Genomic DNA, 25,071 nt, shown 5'->3' with positions numbered 1-25,071 from the left:
CTCTAACACGAGCACCAGCCAACACAAGAGCTCTTTTCAACAGGTGTGAAGTAGCTTTAGAAAAAGGCTGTTAATTAGTCTGTCAAAGACAAAGGCTAATAAGTGAATGCTGCTGCTGAGCAAGTGTCACAGTACTGGGGAGTTTTCTGTGGGTCCTTTTTTTTTTTTTTTTTTAATAAAGGCTGCCTGCAATGAGAATACATCCCTCTGATTGATTGATTTCCTTTATCACCAAATTGTATCCATTTGCAAAATCTGATATATCTTGCCTCCACTTATATGCAGTGGTAACATTTGGGTCACACGGTTTCCACGATAAGCATCTTTCTTCTAGTTTGGTGGGCTGAACTGAATATGATATGATATTCCCACATTCAGTAGCTTCTCAAATTATTTTACTGCTTGGTTCCTGAAAAGAAATATGGGACGCTATTATGTCTCAAACAGGAAATATGCTTTGACTCCTGGAAAGTCCTTTTCTTCTTTTAGAAGGAAGAGAAAAAATTAGATAGTCTTCTTAGATAGTCATCGAAGCTTGTGAGCTGTTTAATCAAAGTTCCTAGCAAAAAGGCAATGAAGTGACAACATCTATTCATGCTTGAGCAAAGGAAGAAGATATCCCTAATGCAGAGCTTTTTGAAAGATACCGCTTGGATACAAATTTTAATACTTGAGAACAGTCCCTTTGTCCTCCAGATGCATGAGTGTCCTTCTGGCAACTTGAAGCTTTTGGCAGCAAAGAAGATGAAGTTATTTTGCAGCCATGATAACATTCAGTCGTCAGCAGATTCATAAAGCATTTTCTGTTTGAGTTTGCAGTACCTCCACTGATACTGAGAAGTGTTAATTACCAAAATATCCACACTTTTCTGAAATAATTCGAACTCAGTCTTAAGTCTGTCTTACAGTGAAAAATCTGTTTCCCAAAGCAGATTTCTGTCTGTACTTTCAGAAATGCTATATACACCCATGAGTTGCATGTTTTTTGTATATATATTTATTTTCTGTAAAATATTGAGATTTTTCATCTTATTAAATTGTTGGAACAAGAGCTTCAAGATGGATTTAATTTTTTGGCTGATGGCGTCATGCGTTTCAGAGGGAGAGATTGTGCTCTTTTGGATTAAAGTCATGTCTACCTTGCCAGTCAGTCTTTTAGAGCAATTGCTGGCAGTGATGTTTTTTTTTGACAGGCCTGTATTTGTGTTAGCAGAAGTGGTCATTTGAGATGTTTCCGCTGTTGTTAGCTTTGTTTATCTGTGCCCCCCAGCTGCAGAGAAAGAGACACATAGGCAACGACATTGTGGCCATCGTGTTCCAGGAGGAAAATACGCCCTTTGTACCAGACATGATCCAGTCCAACTTCCTGCATGCATATGTGGTGGTGCAGGTGGAAAATGCATGTACAGACAATGTCACCTACAAGGTTGGTTCTAAGGACAGTCAATACTGTATCAAGAGGATTTGAACAATAGGGACTTGTAACACCCATTTATAGATTTGCTCATCCATAATTAAGGAATTTTATTCTGCTCTCTAGTTTCTAATAGTGGCATGTGTATTTCAGTCTCTAGGCTTACCTGCTTTCTTTTTTAGGTTTCTGTGACAGCAAGAGATGATGTACCCTTCTTTGGGCCTGCTTTGCCTGACCCTGCCATCTTCAAAAAGGTCAGTTAACGCCATATTTTCCTTTTTCACCACACAGATAAAAAAAATATTTTACTCTGACCTCTCACCTTTTTATTTGTTTTATTCAGGGCCCTGAGTTTTATGAGTTCCTCTTCACTAAACTCATTAATGCAGAATACGCCTGCTACAAGGCTGAGAAGTTTGCCATGTTAGAGGTGAGAAGCACACTGGAGCAAATTGTGCCAAGGGAGTGTGAATGTGTGTAGTGTTGATGCAGACTTAAGCACACGCCTGTTTGCACAGGTCTGCATCCTGCTGGCTGTACTGATACGAAGTGGAAACATAGATTGTTGTCCAAATCATCTCAGGCAACAACCCTGATTCTTATCAGCATTGTTGCTGATGTTTATCATCCTGAAGCAATTGTTCAATCCCTCCTTTTAAATGGTGAATATTAGGTTTATGGTCGGTATGAAAACGAATTGTCTTGTTTGTTGTTGTCAGGAGCGAACTCGTTCGGCACTTTTGGAAACACTATATGAGGAGCTGCACATAAACAGTCAGTCCATGATGGGTCTGGGTGGCGACGAAGATAAGCTGGAGAATGGGGGTGGAGGAGGTGGAGGAGGAGGAGGAGGCTTCTTTGAATCATTCAAGGTAAACTGTCATTCCTCATTTGATGGAGTGCCTTGGTAATCTGCAACTCTACATGCATGAGAGAGAATAGTGATGAGTGGAGAAACTTTTAAGGTGCTTTATTTTGTGCGTCCTCTGTCTCTTGGCTGGGATTCTGGGTATTCACACATCAAAAAACAAAGCATTGAAAATCTGCGGTATCTCAAAGGACCAGTCCTGTGGCATTTGCATTCCTTACTTGGCTGTGACTGCTGAACTCAGTGTGCTCTCACATGATGGTATGGTTTTGAGGCTGTGGAGTGTCCTGTTGTGTATGAAAGGCACTTTGCTCTGACTGAGAGCGCTCCATCAATGACCATTAGGGTGGTGGAGCGTAGCTCAGCTGCTGAGGCACAGCAGTAGAAGCTGTGATGGTGTGTGCCTGATGAACGATTTAATGACCCCTCATTAGGGAGCTGATGGTGCAGTTTGGATGTCTCCTCATGGGCAGCATTCCTTTGCTGTTTTGCTCTTTGCTCTGTGATGATCACTAGTTCTAGGTCATCTTTTCTGCTGTTTCTCTGCAACTTCAGAGATATATATAAAGCCTTTCTTACATCCTCTCTTGCTCTGCTGTTTGCTAATGTCTGTCTTTCTTCCATACATTCATAAACTTATATAGATGAGCACAGATGAGCTCCCACCCAAGAAATCCTACCTCATTTTTCTTTCTCACTGTCGAGAATGGTCTTGCCGCTTGGTCTTTTTTCTGGCTCTCTATATACTGTTCTACTCCCTCTTCTACTTTCTCTCATAATAGTCTTGGTCTTTTTTGCTCATGACACAAAACCCAACTCCAAAACTCACCGTGTTAAGTGCCAATTTCCATCCTTAATGCCTGCAAAGCCTACACTCTCTTAAATCCTCTGTGAACCTACATGTCCTCCACACAGGCTCTCCCCTCTACATGCTATCCTGCACTGCCCCTAAGTGTTCAATAAATAATCATGCATACATCCATACACTTGCATATGCACATTTAAGCACACCAATGCACACATACATGCCCATATAAACACATTTTATCCCTTAGCTTTATCACATTTATTGTGATGTACATTTATGTAATGTATAGCATGTAGCTCAAAGAATCATATTGATATGAAATTAAAGAGAAACAGTGGACCAGGTGGAACAAATCTCAGTTGGCACTATGTGGAATATAGTTGAAGAAGTACATGTCAGTTAAATCATTCCACTGATTTCCACTAAAGGTTTTAGAATGCATAATAATACATAGAGTGGTCTGCTCTAGCAAAATAAAAAAAATAGAAAACACATAATTATTTTAATTTAGATTAGATTTCAGTATAGATTCACAATCATTTGAAGTATATAATGCTTTGCACTATTCATCAGGGTGTTGTGTTTCCACATATTAACGTGGATCCACTGACAGCATCTCCTCATTTCTCTCTGTAGCGGGTCATCCGCAGCAGAAGCCAATCTATGGACGCCATGGGCCTCAGTAACAAGAAGTCACACACAGTCTCCACTAGTCACAGTGGCAGCTTTACCCACAATCCCGCAGAGAGTCCCAAAACCCCAGGGATTGTAAGTAGCCCATTTTGGTTCACACGTTGCCCACCTAACACTTAGATTCAGGGTATAGTATACTCGCAGAGCAGTGGGTTCACGTACAAAATAAATTAACCACTATTCTTTCTCGTAAGAAGCACTTTGGGAAATTACTCTTGTTGGCACATCGGAGCACTTTACTTTGATCAGTATGTTAACATCAAACACTCACTTTCATTCCCTAGATTTTAAATTCACTGCTGCTTTTACTAAATCAGATTTCACTAATCAGCCTTTTTCCAAGTACAGTTCATAGTGTTCATGTTAATACCTTTTTTTATTTGGAAAATTAACAGAAGCGCTCATTCGCCATTTGTCATTCATCCTCATCTGTTTAAAGAATCGTTATCTTCACAAAGAGTGACAGACTTCTAGGATAATGTTATAAAATAATGTCAGCTGTGGAATTAACCCAGTGATTTTCTTATCAGTATATATAGATGAATGATTGCTTGTGAGCCCCAGTCTAGTCTCTATTCCAAGTTGTGAAGTGAGCTCAGTCCAGCTGCTGTATGACTACCCAGACTCCCTTGCTCCTTGCTGTGCTTTGTCATATATCCTCCTGCAAATATTGTAATTTTTTTAAGCAGCCTTGTGCATGTGTGGCTGAAGAAGATGCATGGCACAAACCATAGGAGCTCACTGTCTTGTTTGTGTCTCTTTGAAAGATAGATAATTTATTTTCAAACTTGTTTAAGATTTGCTGCAGCGTGCCATTTGGTTACTAACTTTACTAATCCAGTTAATAAAAGAAGACACATTTTGGAAGCTACCCTTTGGTTTGCATCAGCCTTTTTGTCCCATTTCTTCTTTTTCTGAATGTATCACTAAACTAACTTGTATCCCTCAGGGCAGAAACTGCTGGCTTGCCCGCTACCTTGAGACTATATCCTGCTGTGCCCTCCTATGTTGGACCCCAACCCGCTTCTGCTCTATAACGCCTTTCACTGTTTCCTCGATATTATGTCTTCTCTGTTGAGTCACGTTGCAGTCTCCTTTTTAAGCATTTTTTGCACCTTGCTGTTTAAATTCTCTGTGCTGTTCGCATGAGATCTTATGATGTGTTCTTTTCTTTTCCTTCCCCCTCTTGCTTTTTCAATCTCCTCTCTCTCTGTTTCTGCTTTCCTTGCCCTGTTTTGTGTACCTCAGTCATTGCTTGTCCCAGGGAAAAGTCCCAGTAAATATGGACGTCGAGGCAGTGCCATAGGGATAGGAACAATAGAAGAGGTCCACGTATATTCTACCTACTTATTTAAAACATTTCTTTAATTGACTATTGTCTTTGTATAATGTAATGTTTAATTAGTATTTACCCTGTTTTAAGTTTAAAATACGGTTTCATTCCTGTGGCTGTGAGAGGTTTTCAGATTTGAAGAATTTATCAGTTATAATGATACTTGTCGGGTTATAGTTTTAATTACAATTTCCTTCATTTCATTCATTTGCACAACCATCATGGGTTTTGGTAGACAGAAGGCAGATCAGTGTCAGGACTTTCATTCACGAATGTGTTTGCACCATTTTACTTTTAAGTTAGTTAAAAGTAACTGCAAGAGAAAAATATATTGTAAAAGGAGAAGATAAACAAACTCCCACTTATGTTCTCATAGACAGTCGCACATCAATGAATCATACTGCGTCTTAAATTAAAAGTGTGCACCAGCCAAGCTGATGTACACGCTGCACCTAAGAAAATATAATGTCAGAGATGATGAGATGTTCAGAGATAAGAGTAAAAATAATCAGTTATAGAATATATAATGAATTTTTGTCTGGAGCCAAGTTCATCACGGATTTGTAAAATAAAATGTTTTACAAGTTTGTCATAACTTTAACTCAGGATTTATCCAACCGTTACTTCAGAATTCCTCTACAAGATATTTCTACATGTAGAAAGCTTCACTTTATGCACTGCATATCATGTTTTGTTGTTATTACACTATCCCCAAACTGTGTGTCTTACTTTCCTCTCCCTACCCACCGTCAGTCATTGATCATTCCTGGGAAAAGCCCAACCAGGAAAAAGTCTGGGCCGTTCAACTCCCGTCGCAGTAGTGCTATTGGCATCGAGAACATCCAGGAGGTCCAAGAGAGGAGGTGAGAGGACAGAGCAGAGCTGATCAGCAGAGAGTGGGTAGTGAAGAGAGAACAGTGTTGTAACAGATGGAAGACAGGACATTAAAATGAGGGATACAGCTATTAGAAAATGCACTGTGTAAGATCAAATCCTAAGAGAAGGGCTTGTCAATGCTTGATTTGATTAAAAAAACAACAACTGCACAGCTGTTGGTTGCTGTCAGTGGTTCAGCTCATAATGCTCAGTTTTAGGGTGGAGCCATGCTGAGTGATATGAATGCACTGTAACCATTTATTGTTAAACGAAATCAGATGAGCTATTTTGACTACTTTATATCCTTTCCTGAAGCCGAGAAGTATCACCCAACACCCAGAGGACACCAGAGAGTAGCCACATGTCACAGGAAAACAAATCAGACAACTCCTCCAATCACAGTTCTCCAGAGTTTCCTACCACAAAGAACAGGTGACTGTTAATTTCATTATGTAAGAGTATACTACTTTGTATTATAGTCACACACATTGAATCCGTTTGAAAAGGCTGCATTGTATTTTGTAGAATGGAACAGTGACATGGACTATTGCTCTCCAAGTCATAGTCCTAATCCTCTTCAGCCAAATGAATATAACAACCCCAAACATTCACATTATTCAGTCAAACTGTGATCAAACTATGGTTCTTTTGCTTGTAACTGCTTTTTTCGGGAACAACAGATGAACTCTGACATAAAGATGGCAAAGTAATTAGACTTTTAAAGTGCACTTTATTTTATTTTATTTTTTTAACCTTCCTTAATGAACTCAGTAGAAGGAAACCACAAAGTGATTATGTGATCAGAGTGACCCAGGTGTGTAGTTTGGCAATGTGTTGCAGGGCACCATCTATCCCTGAGGCGCAGGACCTTTCCCGCTCCTCCTCCAATGCCAGCAGCTTTGCCAGCGTCGTGGAGGAGCATGAAGCAGAAGAAGAGTACGACACTGGACTGGTAGGTGGAGTAATTACACATTATCAAGTGCATGCATAAAGGTTACTTCCTCCAAAGCCAAAATAAGTCATCAGCGTCCTAGCATTGATGATCCACAAGTGCTTCCATCAGCATTTATTCCACATTTACTGCAGTGAAAGTATCGCTTTGGTTCTTATCTGTTATTTGCTGTAAGCTGAACAACTGGGGGGGAAAAACCCATGAGAAGGCTTGATGGATATCACTCCATTCTAGTTAGGACATTCTAGCTATTTCTTTCAGATAGACTGTCTGCATTTACAAAGAGACAAAAACAAATGCACAACTGAATAAAACTTTAGTTTTGATTATGCTGCCTTCATCTTATTGTAAGTTATATATCAAACTTACTTTACTCTTCTTCCAGGAAAGTGTGTCGTGTGTTACACCAGTCAAAAAAGATTCATTTGTGTACAGCTCTGGGGTGGAGGACAGTACCAGCCAAGGAAATCTTCCAGGTGAGCTTGGGAGCTCATATTACTGTCTCAGTAATATCCTGAAGTTGTGGTTACCAAAAGGTCAACTGTTTCACATGTCAAGAGTATCTGGGGGAAATATATATAGGGCAGTTGCAAAAATAACACTCTGTGTTTCCTAAGAAATTAATATTAAAGCACCCTTGAGTGATGGAGCTCAGCTTCCCCATATGGAGCTTACCAACAACAACAGCAGTAGGCATGATTTGTACAATTTAGCGAACTCTTCCTAAATAACTCACATTTACTCTGAAAATGTATCTGTTTCCCACATGAAACATACCCCACATTGGGGTTTTTGTATTTATAACAGCTGGCAGCATTATATGCTTGAGTTTATTAACCATGACAGCAACACATCTGTCCCCTTCCTTCCAGCAGCTTCACGTCTCCAGCAGCAACCGGACGCAGCGAGGACATTAGAACCAAAAGGGACAGACAGCCGGTCAAAGATGGAGCGCACTCAGCAGGAGCACAAATTCTCATCGGTAAGACAAAGTGCTTGGTGCAAGTCATCAAATAACACCGCAATGCTTTCAGAAATTGGTAGAATGATTTAATAAGCGACTTGAGTAAAAGGACCAATATTCCTGCTGGTCATTTGAAATTGTTCTGGGAAATTATATTCGCCTGTTTTTGTTCTACTAGTTTCTGATGCTGTACAGAGTACAGTAATACATCTACAGGCGTGAGGGTACGGTGGTTTTAGGTCCACATTCACTTAACATCTGAAAGCATGTTAACTGAATGCATGCTTAAACTAACACTCAAAAGTCTATAACACAGATGTCATTTGTTCGGAAATGATCTAGTAATCAGCCCAAACAGAAACCAGAGAATCACTAAACACCCATTCTCAGAAGAATGGGTGTCTATACAGACTTTGAGCCCCATGCATGTTTAGTTGGATGTATGTATGTTGAGATATTTGACATAATAAGTTGAACTTAGCTTTGCAAGAGGAAAGTTAATTTGTGCAATTAACATAAGTGTTCATCTTAATTAAGGTGTATTGTTCCTTTTAAATCAAATAAATATAACATGTAAACATAAAGACACTATGCACTAGCATGGCTGAAAACAGAAAGGTGAATCAATGCAAACCAATAAATATTTGCATATTGACTGCACCATGGTTTCTCATTCCTTATCTGTATGCAGAACTGTTAGCCACTCTGTCGCCCCATCATTGACATCCATTTTTCAGGTAGGTTATAATGTTGGTACAGCCTAAGGGATAAATTCCCACATTCCTCCATTCCCTTATTACTTCATTTACCTGATGCTTCTTTCTGCCCATTTATGTATTTCTCCTTTTCTCCCCTTTTGTCTAAGCATTCCAATAAGGGGCATCTTTGTCTAAAAGAAGCAAGCCAAGGGCATGTCAACTCCATCAATGCAGAAAAGGAGCAGTTAGAAGCCAGATCAAGCAACTGACAGATCATACTTTTTTTTTTTTTTTTGTTTGACTTGGATCTGCTGCGTGACATGACAGACACCCAGACACCTACCTACCACCATTTCCATGCGAAAACCTCCGTTTTGTTCAGTACAAAGGAAAAGGACCTCTGCACTCATGCAGCATCTCTCAGCTGGCAATGCACAGTACATGTGCCCGCCTTCTCATTCTTCAGGCCAGTAAGCTCCGAAACCTAATTCTTACTGTAAAAACTCAAAGATCGGGATTCAAATGGAGATTTAATCTTGTCACTGAAAGAGTGGTTAAAGAAATCCACACAGCCGGTGTTTGTTCAGCCTGTAAAGAGTTGAACTACAGAAGAAAGCTTTGTTTTTTAATGTCAAACTCACATCCCACTGTGATATTGGTTTGACTTTGATGTATCAGGTGTATGTGGCTGCATCTAAGGCCGCATTTTGTCTTTAAATGTTGATGTATTCTTTTCCGAGTATTCTTCAGTAGATATTTGTTGTGTTTTACAACTTCAGCAAGAGTATGTCATGTTTTAATCAAGGGTACTTTCATGATGCTGTTGCTGGTGGATGTAAAAACTATTATTCACCTTTCTCATTTTTAATTGATGGGTTACATATAAAAGACAAAAACTGTGCCACAGTGAAAAAGAGACCTATTTTAAGAGAAACGTTGACCCTATTGGTTTAGTTTAAGACAAAAGCAGAGCTACTGTAGTGCCCAAACCAGCGACACGCATCATCAAATTTGCAAACTTAAAGCAGTTCTTTGAACTTTTCAAAGATCTTTTTCACACCCCATTTGTTGATGTCTGTGTACAGGTGTATATACAGCAGTAATGTGTATGGTGTAAATCTGCTTGTCAAAATCCTCTCCTCTGGAAACTGGTGCCATGCTTGACATAAAGGTGTTGTCCTTGTGATTTGTGTTTTACCGAAAAACCAGCCGACATCTCCAGATGCAGTGCACACTGCTAATAGAGAGCCAAATGTCAAAGTTTCCTACTTTGTATGTAAAGTGTAATATATGTATGTGACTTAAACACTACATTTTCAGAGATACTCCTGAACGTTGACCTTTTTGAAAAACCCGATTTGTTGCTGAAAGTAAATTACACTGTGACTCGTCTTGAAGTTGCCTTTATGACTGTCATGTGAGCTGCTTTAAAGAAGGGTTATTTTTAAAGGCACTGTGCTGCTGCCTGATTGCGTGAATGTAAAATGAGGCAGAGATGGATTCATTTGTACATATTTGCTCACAATAGTTGTACTGTGTTGATTCCTGACGACAGTAAACATGAGCAGAGAGGCTTTTTTTTTTAAGTTGTGAAGGAAAAAGCTCATATAGGGATGATTTATTTCAGTGACGTGACTGAAGCAGACCTTTGTCTTTTGTGAATTAACGACAGCATTTATAGTTAAAGAGACAAAAAGTTTAAAACACTGGACCAAATGTACTGTTTAATGTACTCATCAAGTTGTTTATAGCATAAATCACTCTCAATACAACACATGCACAGAAAAACATAGACAAATGTAACAGTAACACATGTCAGTTACAGCCTTTCAGAATCGTTTAAGGAAGATGTATTCAAATCATTTTTCCTCCTGAATCCTTGAGTAGATAAAGCCTGCCCTCGTGTGGCTCTGAGTTATTATAGCACATCACTATGTGGTACCATCATCTATCTGTGCTTGCACTGTATGCTAACCACAACACTGGAAACCAGTCTTCTCTGTGCTTGATTCAAATGATTGTATTGATTCTTGTCAGCTTGCTTAAGCCCTTGTTTAAAAGAAACGTTTGTACATATAGCTTTTTTTGTAAAATAAGCTAACTAAAAAGTTTAATAAAGATGAAAATGCATAAAGTGAATAAAGTTTCATTTCTGCAATAAAAAAAAAAAATCATGTTTGCCATTTAAGTATTTCTGTGTGAGAATGAAGCACATTCAATATAAAATGATTGATAAGAAACTGAAAGGCATTCCTCATTCATGAAGGCAGAGATGATTCTCTGTAAGGCTTTAAGGAAGCTGTTTTCCAAGTTATCTAATACACCAACCTAACCACCACCATCTGCTCCTTTTAAAGTTAAATCCCCCAAATTTTTATGAAATCCATTCCCAGACTGGATACCAAATACATGTTTTAACATTCTGTAAGTACATCTTTGTATATATGTAGATTTGTTAGTATCATCGTTTAGTTAGTCCACCATTGCATCACTGTTAACTGATTCTATTTCGAGCCACATGAAACATAGCATGCATGCCTTACTTACCCTGTTTACAGTGTGTCAGAGCTACATTAAGATACTGTTAATGCAATGTAGTCTGTTCCCACAGCTGTTTTCATCATTCTCTGCATGACATTAGAAAACAGTTGCATTTATCACCAACCACCTTTCTAATTTCTTATTTTGTAAAGCAACATTTGCTGATCTTTAGTATTCATTACAAAATGATGACAATGAAGTGTTTGCTATGGCAATACAATGATTTTCATGATGGGCGTCACCAAATCAACCAGGGCTGAACTCGTTCTATGCCATATCTATATTATTTACATCTCCAGGTTCCACCACTTGAACTCAAAGGGCTCCCTGCGGACATTGGACCCACAGTGGACCTCTCCCAACAGCTGGTGGTAGGATGAATAGTCGTCAATGAACGTGCAGTTGAGGCCCAGGCCTTGCATTAGAGAGCACATCTCAGCCTCGAGTGCACATCGTCCATTCACTTTGGGGCCAAAGGGCTTTGGGATACCAAGGTTTTTCCCCAAAACAATCATGTTCACCTGGAAACAAATATAGCAAATAGTTCTTCTGTCAGCCCAAAGATTTATTTACATCTTTTTTCAACTAGCAGGAGCTTTGATGCCTAATAAAATATAATGTACAATTTACCATGTCGGGGTAGTAAGCTACTGCTCTATACTCCTTTTCATCCTCCACTAGTTTGAAGAGGATTGGCAGATCAATGATGTCTTCATCGTCTAGGCCTAGTTCCCTCTTCAACACATCCCGGTTCCAGTCGATGCAGCTCTGGAAATAAAATAATGATAATATATGCCTCTAAAATTATTCTCATTTTGCTTGTTAAATTACTGTGCTCAAAATATAAAACATTTTTCCATAGTGGTTCATATGGTAGTTTTGGTTTACGTACCACCAAAATCTACCCAAATACAAATGTACCCAATAGTATGTGAATATCAGCCCTAATATGCAGGTTAAGATCATTTAGCCACATTAACTGCAAAAATTTCTCTAAAAGAAAAATCATGCATACATCCATGCATGTGTCTTTGACGTAGCACTTGTCGCTAAACACGGGGTCACACTGCACAGCTCAGTGACTTTAGGGTGGCTTGGTCATAGGAGGCTATTTTTACACTAAGTCAGTTTGACAAATGTCTGGCCAGTGTTGTTACGGAGTGCAAATATCTATGAGAAGGAACAGCATGTGTAGAAGTATGCTACATAGGTTCTGTGGAGCAGGGAAATTATTTTACTGTTATTGTTAAATAATTATTATCAGTACCATTGCATTGATAATATAATCTGCAGTATGATCATTGCTTTAACAATGTAACAGATGCTTTAAGATGGCCTTAAGATGTTTATGATGATGTTAACTTTGTATTCCAGGTGCAGTTATAACTATTTTATACATATTGCATATCTGTGCTTATTTGAGTTGATGTTCAGGTTCTTTAAAGGTCTTAAGCTTCACTGACGTGACTGTTCAGGTGATACATGCTGAGGGAAAACTAGAACATAGAAGGAATTGCAATACATGCTTACAAAACACTTATATATCAGGTCATTTTATATTAAGGTTTTAGTAGAGGTTCTTGGTTAAAACATTTATTTAGTAGAGGACATACACATAGTCTCAGTGAGCCTCTGGTCTGGTAAAAGGTCAGAAGTGCGAGAGGTGACATAGAGGCTGAGTGAGGTCAACACACACACATTAGTTAGATTTATTTATAGGAAAGAGTTTAGTCATGTCTGGATTGTAACGGTGAAAGTGTCTCGGTAAAAGAGGAACCGTCCTTGTTGTCTCGGCAAGAAAGAGGAACAAGACAAGAACTGAAAGGTAGACAGGAAGTGCCAGCCATGAAGATAGAAGACGATGTTCTTTTTAAACTGTGTTAAAAGTCATGGTTGTTTTGATATTGACGTATGTGTATATATCCTGTCTGTGACGCATGAAGGGGCGTCAGTAAATCAAGCCCTGATGGTATAAAATATCTGTTCATGCTTTGATTAAGTCGGAGATCACTTGCTGTCTGCGTACAGAGTGTTCTTCCCACACGTGTGTAGTCATTAAAATCATTGTTTGACCAAGATCTTCTGGACCTGCTTGTTTGTACTCTCCTTCCTCAATTTTGAACCTTAACAGTTCATAGGCTGTAGAGTACTGATGCACACAGTAAAAATTAAACTTAGGAATTAAAGGACAAACGGCTTCTGAGAAAAACACAAAAACTTTTTGTTTGGACCTTTAAAAGTTGTAATGACAAAGGGGCTCAGAAGAGTAACTTGAGCAATGCCAAATGCATGCTAGGGTGGGGTAGAGTACAATGCAATTGGACTCTAAAGCAGCTGAAATATCTTAAATGATGAATCCTCCTTTACTAATGCTGCCTGAAACCAACAGTAAAGCTTGTTGGAAAGATAATAATGTTGTGGGGCTGGTGGCCATGAATTAGTGCTGATAAAAAAAATTCCTAATGTACAGCATCCTGGCATTCCCCATTCCAATACCTTTGGCAAGAATTGAAATGCTGACTGCGTGCCAGCCGCTCTCACTCAAAAACAGTTGTGCTTTCACTAATGCCATTGTGGGTGAATGGGAGCAAATCCTGCAACGAGGTTCTAAAATCCAGTGAAAAGCCTTCCTAGAGAGTAGAGGCTGTCATAGCACCATATTAATGCTCGTTGCCAGAATGTGACATTCAGCAGTTAGATGTGTTATCTTTGTTTACATACTTGTGTCTTCGTGCCTGAACTAGCATACCATATTCTTTTCTGGTCTTCTTTCTTTTCATCTTCTTTCCATTTCTACAATCTCACTCACCTGTACATAGTTATTTTCAGCTTGGAGTTTTTCATCCTTAAGGATTTCATCCAGTGTTATTTGTTCTGCATTTGTCAACCCTGTTTGGGAACATCATTCAGAGTGAGTGATAAGGCTTGGTGCCATGATGAATTTGTGCATTGCTAAGATGCCCTTGCATATATTCTACAGACGTTGCAGATAAACACTGGCCTACCATCAAACAACGTGGCTTGTCCGTGTCCACTGCTCTGTAGGCCTCTGAATAGTTTGTAACCTGCGTCTGGGCTGGACAACAGCAGTCGGAAGCCCTGTGAACAGACAAACAAGAGACAAAGATAACAGTGAAGCTCTCATATCCTAAAACCTTATATAATTCCACAATATACAAAGCAGCAAGTCACTATCAAGCAGATGCAGCACCAGATTCACTTCAGTAGAAAATTTAGTTACCTTTCTGTCAGGTGCAGGAACGAAAGTCATGAATTCATCCACGTGGCCAACAAGGAGCCAGTCAGAGAACAAGGCAATGGGCTCCTGAACCTTCTGAGCCCACAAAAAGTCTTGAACTACTTTGGTCATATTTCGTCCTTTAGTTGCCCTATAAGAAATAAAAAGGTTTCACTTTGCAAAAGTCATCTGTAACATTTCTGCTCTTGGTACATTTGCTTACAAGTCAAGAATTGATCTTTGAATTTTTTTAGAAACTCACGTAGGGAAGGCAACCCCAATGATGATTCTACCCAGGGGGTATTTTTTTCCATTTACTGTGACAGGAGGACTGACCTCCAGATTGCCAAACGAATCTAAACTGCTCACATGTTCATCTAGGGCCACCCTTGTCACATAGCCAAAGTCGGGACCCTAGACAAAGTAAATAATTGTTTGTGTTTTTTTATAAATCAGCGTAAGTAATGTAATTTTCTGCTTTGAGCCTATAATTTGATTAACAAAACCAATGTGAATAATATACAATCAAAGCTTTAATGACATCAACAGTAAAAACTTATTATAAGCTTTTCTCCTACAAGCAGCTCATCGTATGGAAAGTTTGCTAGCTCGCCATCTCTCGGGGAATCCAGAACAACAGGAAAACGATGATGAGGTGAATCGATGTAACCAAATTCCAGTTCATCCTGAAAAATAGAAAATATGTGTTATATTTATGCTGTCCTCTTGGCTTAGTTGATTAGAGAATTTTTTTTCTTCGTGTGAATGAATAGATATGTACGTGTTTGCAAATGTTTGTGGTTTTCCGTTTTGCAGTGTGGTTGTTGTGAAACCAGTTGCTATTGTGTAATCTTTCAAAGAAACACTTTTCGTGGTTTTCGTGTTAATGTTCGTCTTATTTACTGTTCCTGTTTACTTGGAGTTATAAAACCACAATGTTACCATCATTAAAACTCATAACCCTTCCTTGTTTAACCCTCCTGCCTTCTTGGGACCTTTTTGTGCCACTGCTATGTGTTAAATGGCTGCCATTTCCACTGTGTTCAGTGGAATATAACCAAACTTGCCACAGGATAGTTTTTACCTGTCAATGTTAATATTCCAGTGTGAATTCCTTAAATCAGCCTAAAATGGCTGAGCAGCAGAAATCCCCACACCCATCACCCTGGGGACCATTTTCTGCCCATTGACTTCCATTATAAACGCTATTTTTCAACCCCAAATTATCATCATATGATTTTATTTTTTCTTCTTTTCTTGGATGTCAATGAAGACTCAGGGCCTTGAAGTTTTAATTTTTAAATTGCAAAAAAAATGCAAAAAAAATAATGGCAGGTCAAAATGTATGTTGGTGCCAATCTTTGGTCCATCTAAAGGCCTACTTATAATGACAATCACATATTACTTCAACTGATTTTTTGTGGAAATATTTAGTTTCGTTTTTTGGTTTTTGGGGCTTATAACACAGGGCGCTCATGTAATAACACTGGGATTTGAAGGGTTAAAACAACGAAAATATAATTAAAACTTTACATGAATATTTCAGGGAGAAGTAGTTTTACAAGGTTGGCTAATTTAAAGTGGAATAAAATATGGATATATGGTCTTTTTATGGCGTGGCTGAGAATGGTCCCTAGGGTGATGGGTGTGAGTTTTTTAAAGGATGGCAGGAGGGTTAAAAAAAATGGCTTACCTGCATCCAGCGGTCACCTCTGTTTACATATTCATGACAAATGTTCAGCTTGTACCCACTCTTCGCAACAAGGTTCCTCATTCCTTTCAGGAACTGGTAGTTATCAGATGTGCTAACAAAGAAACCGTCAAGCAGTTTTTAGATTGTGCCACAACATAAGTAACATATTTGAATTTATTTTAGTGAGAGCTTTAAAAACAATTTAAAAATTAAATTGTAAAACAACAAATGTCTGTGAAAGCAGTATTTACACAGACAAACAGGTTTGGCTTTCTTGGAAAGAAGGCAAGCTAAGGGGAATGTGTGACAGCAACAACAGCTGTCACCATCATGCTCATTATTCATGAGTCTACACTAACCTGCAGACAAACACCTCTACAGGTCGAAGCGTGTTGGGTGTCATGATCCATGGTGCGACTTTAAACACAACTTTGTCAGTAAAAATCGGCGTCTCAGGGAGACCCTGTTGAAACATGCGAGAGGCTGTTGAGTACTGCCGGTTATACTCCATTCTATGTTTGTAATGCAACATTAAAAAATGGATTCAAAAACTTCATGTTAACTGGAGTCACAAAATGTATCCGCTACAGTTATGCTGTAGTTAAGGGTGTAAAGAAAGAAGGTGATTAAATAAAGCAGTGTTACACTGTAACGCTATACTCTGGAACTTACATCAGAGATTGGTTCTAATAGACTGAGGTTGATGGTGACGAGTCCATTGAAGTCTTTGTCAGGAAACCTCAGGCCCTCCACATAAAAGTTCATCTCTGCCACGCCTCCAAGGTAAGGCACTTCCTTGGACAGCACATCACTGCTCAGCACCAGTGGATAGTCTTTCACAAAGAGATTGTAAAGTTTCTGCGCTGAAGTAAGAATGACAGAAAACAGGTTAAATACTTAGGCGGTTAACTTAGAAACAAAAAGAAAAAAAAGAATGTGTTCAAAACATGCTTTTACAGATCAGGTGACATGCACATCAGATCAAATGTTCCGGGGCTTTTCTTTATACCCACTTCTTTACTCACATAGGCCACTATTTGACACTTCAGTGGATCGGTTTCTGAAGACTCGAACACTCTCTGCATCTCCCTGAGAGATGTGCATGGTTAGTTTGTAGCCCTCTGGGAGTTTACCCGGGCCTTTGGTCCGCAGCACCATGACAGACATGTCCTTTAGATCTGTACATCCATAAAAATTATTAATGCCGTTGGCACCATAGAATTTTTTCCCCATCTCAGGTGTTGTGCCTGGTATCTGCTGTAGTCACTGACTTACAGTAGGGGCTTTGATCCCGCGCTATAGTGCAATTTGGTACCTTCCATATCTGTACTAGTTACTCCTTCAGTGCTGAAGAGACTTTTTTTAACTGCTCCACATGCTGCAGACGTCAGTCAGCATGTGGTAGTGTTTCTGGTAACTGTACACCTTTACACATAACGCCTGACCAGCATATACTATCAAATTTCAGCTCTACTGGATTTTATCTTTACCCTTGTGAGTCTTTGTCTCTCACAAGGTTTCTTTATCAGACTGATTTACCATATCACCATTTGAATCTGCTTAGTACAGACAATAAGAACGGCTTTTCTAATGCTAGGGAAAGTTTAAAAAAAACTTGTGGGTGGTACAGAAAACAAATGAAAAAAGAGTATTTATTGGTGAAAACTGAAACTGCACTGAAAGTGGTTTACCAGACACTTTATAAATGCTTTTGTCCTCGCTGTCTGGTGTCTTCTTGTAGGTCTTTTCTGAGTCACAGTTGACCAAAAGGATGGCCCCATGCCCATTAGGACCCCATTTCCAAGAACCCTAAAATATTTTCAAAAAAATGAAAATGTGAATTTTGTGACTTAAAGACTTCAGCAAAATCTTCTGAAAATAATTGCAAGCTGAATAAGCATGTTTGCATCTTGTCTTTACTGACATACAATGGAAATGTGATATTGTGTTGAAGTAGTTCTGTCATGTAAAGCTGAAACATTTTAGATCACCTTTTTAGGGTTGTTTTTCTCCACGATGCCATCTCTATCAGCATCGACATCCAGTGAGAGCTCTGCATAACAGAAAGCTTGTTGATCACACACACTGCTTTTCCAGATACAGGCTCAGATCGCAGTACAGCTATTGTTTTGTTTTTTCATATCACAATCATCATGATATGAAACTCTGGTGAATCGTACATCATGTTTGGATTGTAATGAGCAATAAAATGTACTATTTTACAGACAAAACAACAAGTTCTTAGTAAAATGCATGTTGCGTCATTATAATTTAACTTACCAACAGCTGTCAGATGCACAACTGCTCTCCCTAAGACCTCTTTATTCGCCCCATAGTACTGGACTGACAGCTTTTAAAATAAAAGACATAAGCTGATGATGTGCAGAAATTTAACAGGTATTGATTTTATATTGTTTGATTGTGAGTTGTCCATTGTAAAGCAAATAGGAGTGAGCCCTGGTAATTTCAACAGCTACAATTCAATCATTAACTAAACACAAATCCTGACAGGAGTTCGGTTTGACAGTATTTTTACCCACAGGTGCAGGAAAACTGAGCAAAAAAATGACTTAATCTGACTAACAGTAAATCTTTTTTGACAGTTAACATGAACTTGAATCATGCTCTTGATAGAGGAAATGCTGAAATCAAGAAATGTGACATACTGACTTGTGACAACAGCAATGTCATGCAATTACACAGTTTCCTTTGGGATTAATAGAGTATTCTGATTCTGATTCAATTTTGTGCTACTATACCTTGCTATCATTTTCATGTTGACTGGCATGGTCCCTGCTGATGAGCAGGACTGAGTTTTCAGTGAGAGGGATGGGAGAGAGGTGGGATGTGTCCCGAGGAGTGGGGCTGATGCTGTACTGAACATTGGCAGTGCCTTTCACGGAGAAGAACTTGGAGGTGGGAGGGGCACTCCTGAGAACCAGAAAAAAAGCACAATTTGATGACAGGTGTTTTATACAACACAAACATATTGTATTAAACATGAGGTCCACTTCAAAAAGCGCATATTTTTCTCCATGTACATATGAGGAAGTGCTCTGACGTACACAGACAAGCCACAAGCTTTAGTCACAGTGATATCGGTCTGCTTAGAAACTGACCTGATAAACTGAACAAGTCATATTCTTGTCATTTCTGTAGCTGTTCGTGCTTTTTACACTAATTTTTCTTGAGGCACTAGGAACATGATAATCTTGTATCATACTAGGTTGCAGAGGGGTTTTTTTTAACCCATGTGTCATCTGTTTGTTTAGCAATAGGCGCCATTGAAACAACTGAAAGAGTTGGTCTGGCAAAGCTGAGACCACAACGTAGACAACTTGACGTGGCACAAATGCTGATGTCTTTACAGCAAAAACTTCTTGAAGGTGACATTTACTGAATGGTTTAATAATGCTCTATAACACGATGATGGTTGTAGTAGACATAATTTATTGACTTTGCACTACATAAACTGGCAGCTAGAATATGTCAGAATTCTATTGTTTAACCTGAAGGATGATATTTGTGTGCAGTTCCTGGTGGTGGCAAATCTAATAGTCTTTTGTTTGTGGAAAGAATTAACAGTGTTTCATTGTTGCTGTTAACAGGAGAGACTTTGTTTTCCAAAGAAATGTATGGTGTACATTCTGCCAAATGCCAGCCTACATAACAGAGAGACAAGGGATTACTGACTCGGCAGAGTGGGAGACTGGAATATGGACGGGACCACCTGGGCCTCAAAGGGGTTTTAGAATATCCAAAAACACTTTCTATCGAGAATTATTTTGATTTTAACACTAACTTCTTTTCATTCTATCAGTCCCTATGTAGAGAACACTGACAGAGATACTGGAGACTGATTCCAACGTGCGATTTAAATGTTAATCACCAAGACAGCTCTTGTTTTGTGTACAAATGAATAATGAACTTCAGATGAGTTTTCTAATTCCTGAAATAATGTTTTTGACCAATCATGGCTAACCAACAGTACTACTCTTTTAATGGAGAAGAGAAAGTCTTTTGGCTGTTTGATCACAACCATCACAACCACACTGCCAATAAAAGGTAATGAATAATAACACATGCATTTGATTTATATTATCAATATTGTTTGTAAAAAGGATCTGGGTGGACCACACCTGGATGTGGAAAACAGCTTGCTCTCTGGCCACCCAGCTTTAAAATAAAATCATGACCTCTTTTGGCCAGCAGTCCCTGACTTAATGATGTTAGTAAAATAGGACTAATAATTTAAAGTATAACATACATTATATGGACCACACAGTATTGTGCCGAGCCTCTTAAACTTTGAATGCAGGCATTTTAGTCCCATTACCACAGGTGTATAAAATCAAGGATCTAGCAATGCAATCCGCCTTTACCAACATTTGTTAAATAATGGGTCGTAGAAGAGCACTGGTACTATAATAGCATGTAAATTCTCTGTAAAATCTCTTCCCTTTTAGATAATCCAGGAGCAGCTGCACCGTTGCAAATTGGACGGTTCAGTTACTACAGAAACTTGGCCACGACGCTACCAAACAGGGCCGCAGGGTGCCAAGACCTATATTACCTGGAAGTCTTCAACGCTCTGCTGACTCAGTAACTACTTCCAAACCTCCTCTGGTATTAACATCAGTACAAAAACTATGTGCCGGGAACTTAATGGGGGCACATGCCCGAGCAGCTTCTGCAGGTGTAATGTTTAAGTGTCCCAATACTTAGGAACACTTCTGCCCCAACATAGTGTATAGTGCTACTATTCAAAAACACAACCGATAGTATGCCAAAGGTATCATACAATTGAATCAACATTTCACTAAATATTTTAGCAAATAATTAACTTCTCGAACATAGAATACTGCACGGATGTTCTGTTAAATAAAAAATAAAAAATAAACAACGCCAAAGCAACGCTTGTGAAGCGTGCGTATTTTTAATGACAGTGAAAATACAATCTGCACACAGGATACATATGGACAATCGGCTACGATATTTGATAGAACATTAATATTACCACAAAGCAACGCGTTTGCTTATCAACCCCTAAGCAAGACATTTCACATAACTCAGGTGAGCTTTTTGGCGAAGAATGTATTATAGCGGTTTGAGCAAGACCTACCTGTTCAGGTTGACGTTTAGCTCCGAGCCAACTACGTATAGTACCGTCGTAGTTTTGCCGTAATCTATTCTGAGCGTGCGGGGATGGATCATGACTGTCGTCTTCTCGCACTGTTAGACAGAGACTGACCACAAACGTCCAGCGATTGCTGCGACAGTACAGAGAAGTGAAAGCGCAAACTTCTAAACTGTTTCAGACCAGCGCGACAACTCATCATAAAAGCTGCAGGTACGTTGCTAGGCTTAGGCTTTGTGCGGTGATTGGTCAGTCAAATTCCACTCCGCCCCCTCCAGTGGCCACTTATCCTATGGCAGTTCTTTATTCTTATCTATTGATCTTTCTATTTACCGAGATCTTCTGGAGGAAAGTGGGCTGGCTCTGTGCACATTTCAACTATTAATAATTGAATAGACTGATTTTATATAGTTAACTACTTTTCCTGAGAATTCAAAGCGCTTTATACAGCTTGCCTCATTCACCCATTCATTAAAAGCACTTTTATCCATGCTTTTTCTACATAAGAGGTTTCTCTACATTCACACGCATTCACACTCCGACGGATACATCGGACCAATTTGGGATTAATATCTTGCACATGATATTTAGCATGCACACTGGAGAAGCCAAGGATCGACCCACCAACTTTCCGATTAGTAGTAGATGACCTCATAAGCTATTGCCAACCCAGTACGAACAGATGACTTGTATTTTTTTTCTGTATTTACTTTAGGTTTTTACAGACACATTGTGACAACTGACACCAACCAGCGCACCCACCCACTGCACCATAGAGCCGCACCCTTCGAGATCTCTCAGCAGTATGCACTGAACAGTCACTTGAAAGTTTTCTACGTGATGTTCTCGCCACTGTTACCAACATTATAACGTGCATATAGAGCTGAGTATGTGTGTTTAGAGTCATGTTAGTGTTTCACCTTACCTGTTCACCTTTGCTGTCAAAGAGGTTCCAACAACGTAGAGAAGTTGCTGCGTTTTTTGTGTGTCTAAACGACATGTAAGTTGACTACCCGTGGTAACATTTCTTTTCTTATTTAAGAAAGTAGGTATATGTGGAGGGACATTGGTTTGGTAAACGTCTTGAAACATGGTTGACGGCTGTTTTCCTCCTGTGAAGAGTAGTAGGTGTGTGCAGATGTACTCATATCTGAAAAGCCTAAGTAGCTTATGTAATTTGCAGTAGGAGGGACAAGCTTACAAGCCTTCCCATCTTTAAAATAATTTGCCAAAACCTGTTAATTAAAATCTTCAGAGGAGTTGTGCAACTTATGATTGGTTGAGGCCAATGGAAGTTTTTGTTCCGCACCACAGACATTGCTGTATATTGCAAAGGCATGGCCAACCTGCTAGGGCATGTCATAGGTTCAAGGACTGTATTGTACTGTGTGTCTGTATGTACAATCATTTTGTTGGTGTTTGTGGGAATAAATAAGTAGCCCTTGAAAACTAGGTTGCAGAATAAGGGCCAGGTTCTGTTTGCTGTCACCATCTGGGTGTTTGGAGGTTAATGGTTAATCTGCGTTTAACACTGGATACTGTGTTTCCTCTTAAAAGGAAAGTAAAAAAATCAGAAAGCTTTGACTCTCTGATATAAATCGCAAACACACACCTTAAAGCAGATAACCTGTAAGCTGGAGAGGAAATTGTGATGCACTAAAGATTTTCATTCGGTTTATAAAAGCAGTTTTCTGTTCTATAAAAAAAAGTGCAGATTTCTACAAGGGTGTTCAAAAAAGTCTCACCATTAGTTAACGCAGTCACTTCAAATATGATAAGTTTATCTCTATTAATGGGGTACACAAAAGCTGTAATTACACAACAACATGAAAAGCTTTTACTTGATCCAGTTGTCTTAGCTAATTATAACCCAATCTCCAACCTTCTTGTTATGTTAAAAAAAAAATCTTGAAATCAATGTTATCAATGAGCAAACTGATCATTTACAGTGGAATGGTTTATTTGAAGAGTTTCAGTCAGGATTTACAGTCAATTTCTATCATAGAACATAAACTGTCATGTAACTGAAACAGAATAGGAACAGATCCCGCTGCAGAGCTACCTGTAGGACATTTTACTGTACTATTCATCAGGATAACGTTTCTATCATAGAATAGAAACAGCACTAGTTAAGATTATAAATGACCTGCTTATGGCCACTGGCAGTGGACCTAGCTCTGTGCTTGTCCCATTAGACCTCATTCTATACTGCTCATCATAACATTTTAATACAGAGATTGAAAACATTCTTAGTATTAAAGTCAATGTACTCCAATGGTTTGAATGGTATCTACCTGAAAAGTTCCAGTTTGTGCATGTAAAGTAAAGTTAGTCATGGAGTTCCACTGGCTTCAATGCTGGGGCCAATAATTTTTACATTATGCATGCTTCCCATATTAATATAAACTACTGCACTCTTTTTTATTACAGATGATGCCCTGATATCCAGGTATATCTGTCTATGAAGCCATAAATCAATTAGCTAAACTAGTGTCATGTCTTAAAGATGTAAAGGCCTGGATGTAATTTTCATCTGCTAAACTCAGACAGAACTGAGGCTATCATGGTTGGCCCTAAAAATATGATGTCTAACAGGATAATCTGGATAGCAGTATCTTGGCCTCCAGTAAGACTGTGGGGAATCTTGAAGTCATTTTTGATAAGGATATGTTAATGTGCACATTAAACAGACATTAAGGACAGCCTTCTTTAATCTGTGCAGTATCTCTGAAACATCCTGTCTTAAAGTGAGACTGAAAACCTAATAAATGCATTCATTACTTCTAGGCCAGAGTTTTGTAAACCATTATTATTAGTTGTCCCCAAAGTTCCCTGAATAGCCTCTAGGTAACTAAAAATGTTGCAGCTAGAATGCAAACAAGAATGAGTAAGAGAGATCATAATTTTCCCATATTAAATTTAAAATCCCTCTCCTCACATTCAGTATTAGCATCATATTGTCCTAACAGAGCACTTCAATCTCAGACTGCAGGCTTACTTGTGTTCCTTAAAATACATAAAAGTAGACTTGGAGGCAGACCCTTTAGCTATCAGACCTCTCTCATATGGAACCATCTCCCAGTTTAGATTTGGGGGATAAAGATAGATATCCTCTCTATTTTTAAGATTAGACTCAAAACTTTCAATTTGATAAAGATTATGGTTAAGACTAGATCGGGTAACCCTAAACCATCCCTTAGTTATACTGCTAGAGGCTTAAACTCTTTTGGGAATTCATGTGATACACTACGATACACTTATTTTCAGCTTTCACCTTCTACTCACCTCTTTTCTCTCTCTACATGTTTATATGCCACTTCAGTATGTCAGTAAATGTGCTTGCTCATTGGGGATCATCTGATTGTTGGGGTTGGTTTTCTCCATTCTGAGGAGACTGCTATTGTGGTTTGGTGGTATATAAATAAACTTGAACTGAACTTAATTGAATCAAACTGAACTGAGCCACATCAACTGCAAACAGATCTATGAATATCATGCATACATCCATGCATGTTCCTTTGAAAAACCACTGGTGACAAAACATGGGGTCACACTGCACAGCTCAATGACTTTAGGGTGGCTTAGTCACAGGATGCCATCTTTACACTAAGTTAGTTTGACAAATGTCTGCCCAGTGTGGTCATAGCAAAGTGTAAATATCTAGGAGCAAAAACAGCTTGTGAAGCAGTATGCTACAGAAGTCCCTACACTGTAGAGTACTCATGCACACAGGAAAAATGTTTGGAAGTTAAAGACTGCTTCTGAAAACATGTAATGGCATGTGTACACAAGACATCAAGGCAAGACATCAGCAGTGCCAAATGTCAGCTGGGGTGGGGTAAAGTGCTATTCAATT

General features: G+C 38.9%; 2 protein-coding genes across 2 annotated transcripts in view; one reads left to right on the top strand and one right to left on the bottom strand.

Moving 5' to 3' along the window:
- rap1gapb (RAP1 GTPase activating protein b) overlaps positions 1-8,113 on the top strand; it is a 28,535-nt gene extending 20,422 nt beyond the window's left edge. Inside the window, exons 13-24 of the mRNA XM_085353537.1 lie at positions 1,271-1,426; positions 1,597-1,668; positions 1,758-1,844; positions 2,134-2,286; positions 3,727-3,858; positions 5,032-5,109; positions 5,870-5,979; positions 6,308-6,424; positions 6,815-6,944; positions 7,330-7,420; positions 7,817-7,926; positions 8,087-8,113. Coding sequence (XP_085209663.1) covers positions 1,271-1,426; positions 1,597-1,668; positions 1,758-1,844; positions 2,134-2,286; positions 3,727-3,858; positions 5,032-5,109; positions 5,870-5,979; positions 6,308-6,424; positions 6,815-6,944; positions 7,330-7,420; positions 7,817-7,926; positions 8,087-8,113 — 1,263 coding nt within the window. The remainder of the gene's footprint in view (positions 1-1,270; positions 1,427-1,596; positions 1,669-1,757; positions 1,845-2,133; positions 2,287-3,726; positions 3,859-5,031; positions 5,110-5,869; positions 5,980-6,307; positions 6,425-6,814; positions 6,945-7,329; positions 7,421-7,816; positions 7,927-8,086) is intronic.
- Positions 8,114-10,316: 2,203 nt separating this feature from the next.
- padi2 (peptidyl arginine deiminase, type II) lies at positions 10,317-21,397 on the bottom strand. Its single transcript, XM_085353434.1, has 16 exons — positions 21,201-21,397; positions 18,838-19,009; positions 18,359-18,428; positions 18,070-18,131; positions 17,770-17,887; positions 17,104-17,256; positions 16,751-16,941; positions 16,438-16,541; positions 16,079-16,190; positions 14,964-15,071; positions 14,648-14,799; positions 14,389-14,536; positions 14,153-14,246; positions 13,957-14,036; positions 11,778-11,915; positions 10,317-11,668 (listed from the first exon to the last, which is right to left on the bottom strand). Exons 1-16 carry the CDS (start codon positions 21,290-21,292, stop codon positions 11,435-11,437), a joined length of 2,028 nt encoding a protein of 675 aa, XP_085209560.1. The 5' UTR covers positions 21,293-21,397; the 3' UTR covers positions 10,317-11,434.
- Between the last annotated feature and the right edge of the window lie 3,674 nt (positions 21,398-25,071).

The sequence above is a fragment of the Diplotaxodon limnothrissa genome, linkage group LG5 (genome assembly GCF_057381915.1).
Source record: "Diplotaxodon limnothrissa isolate DT_005_m linkage group LG5, D_limnothrissa_male_GT1.1, whole genome shotgun sequence".
In the NCBI taxonomy this organism is placed as follows: Eukaryota; Metazoa; Chordata; class Actinopteri; order Cichliformes; family Cichlidae; genus Diplotaxodon; species Diplotaxodon limnothrissa.
The sequence above is the reverse complement of the archived record's forward strand: the minus strand, read 5'-3'. Positions and strand labels throughout refer to the sequence as shown.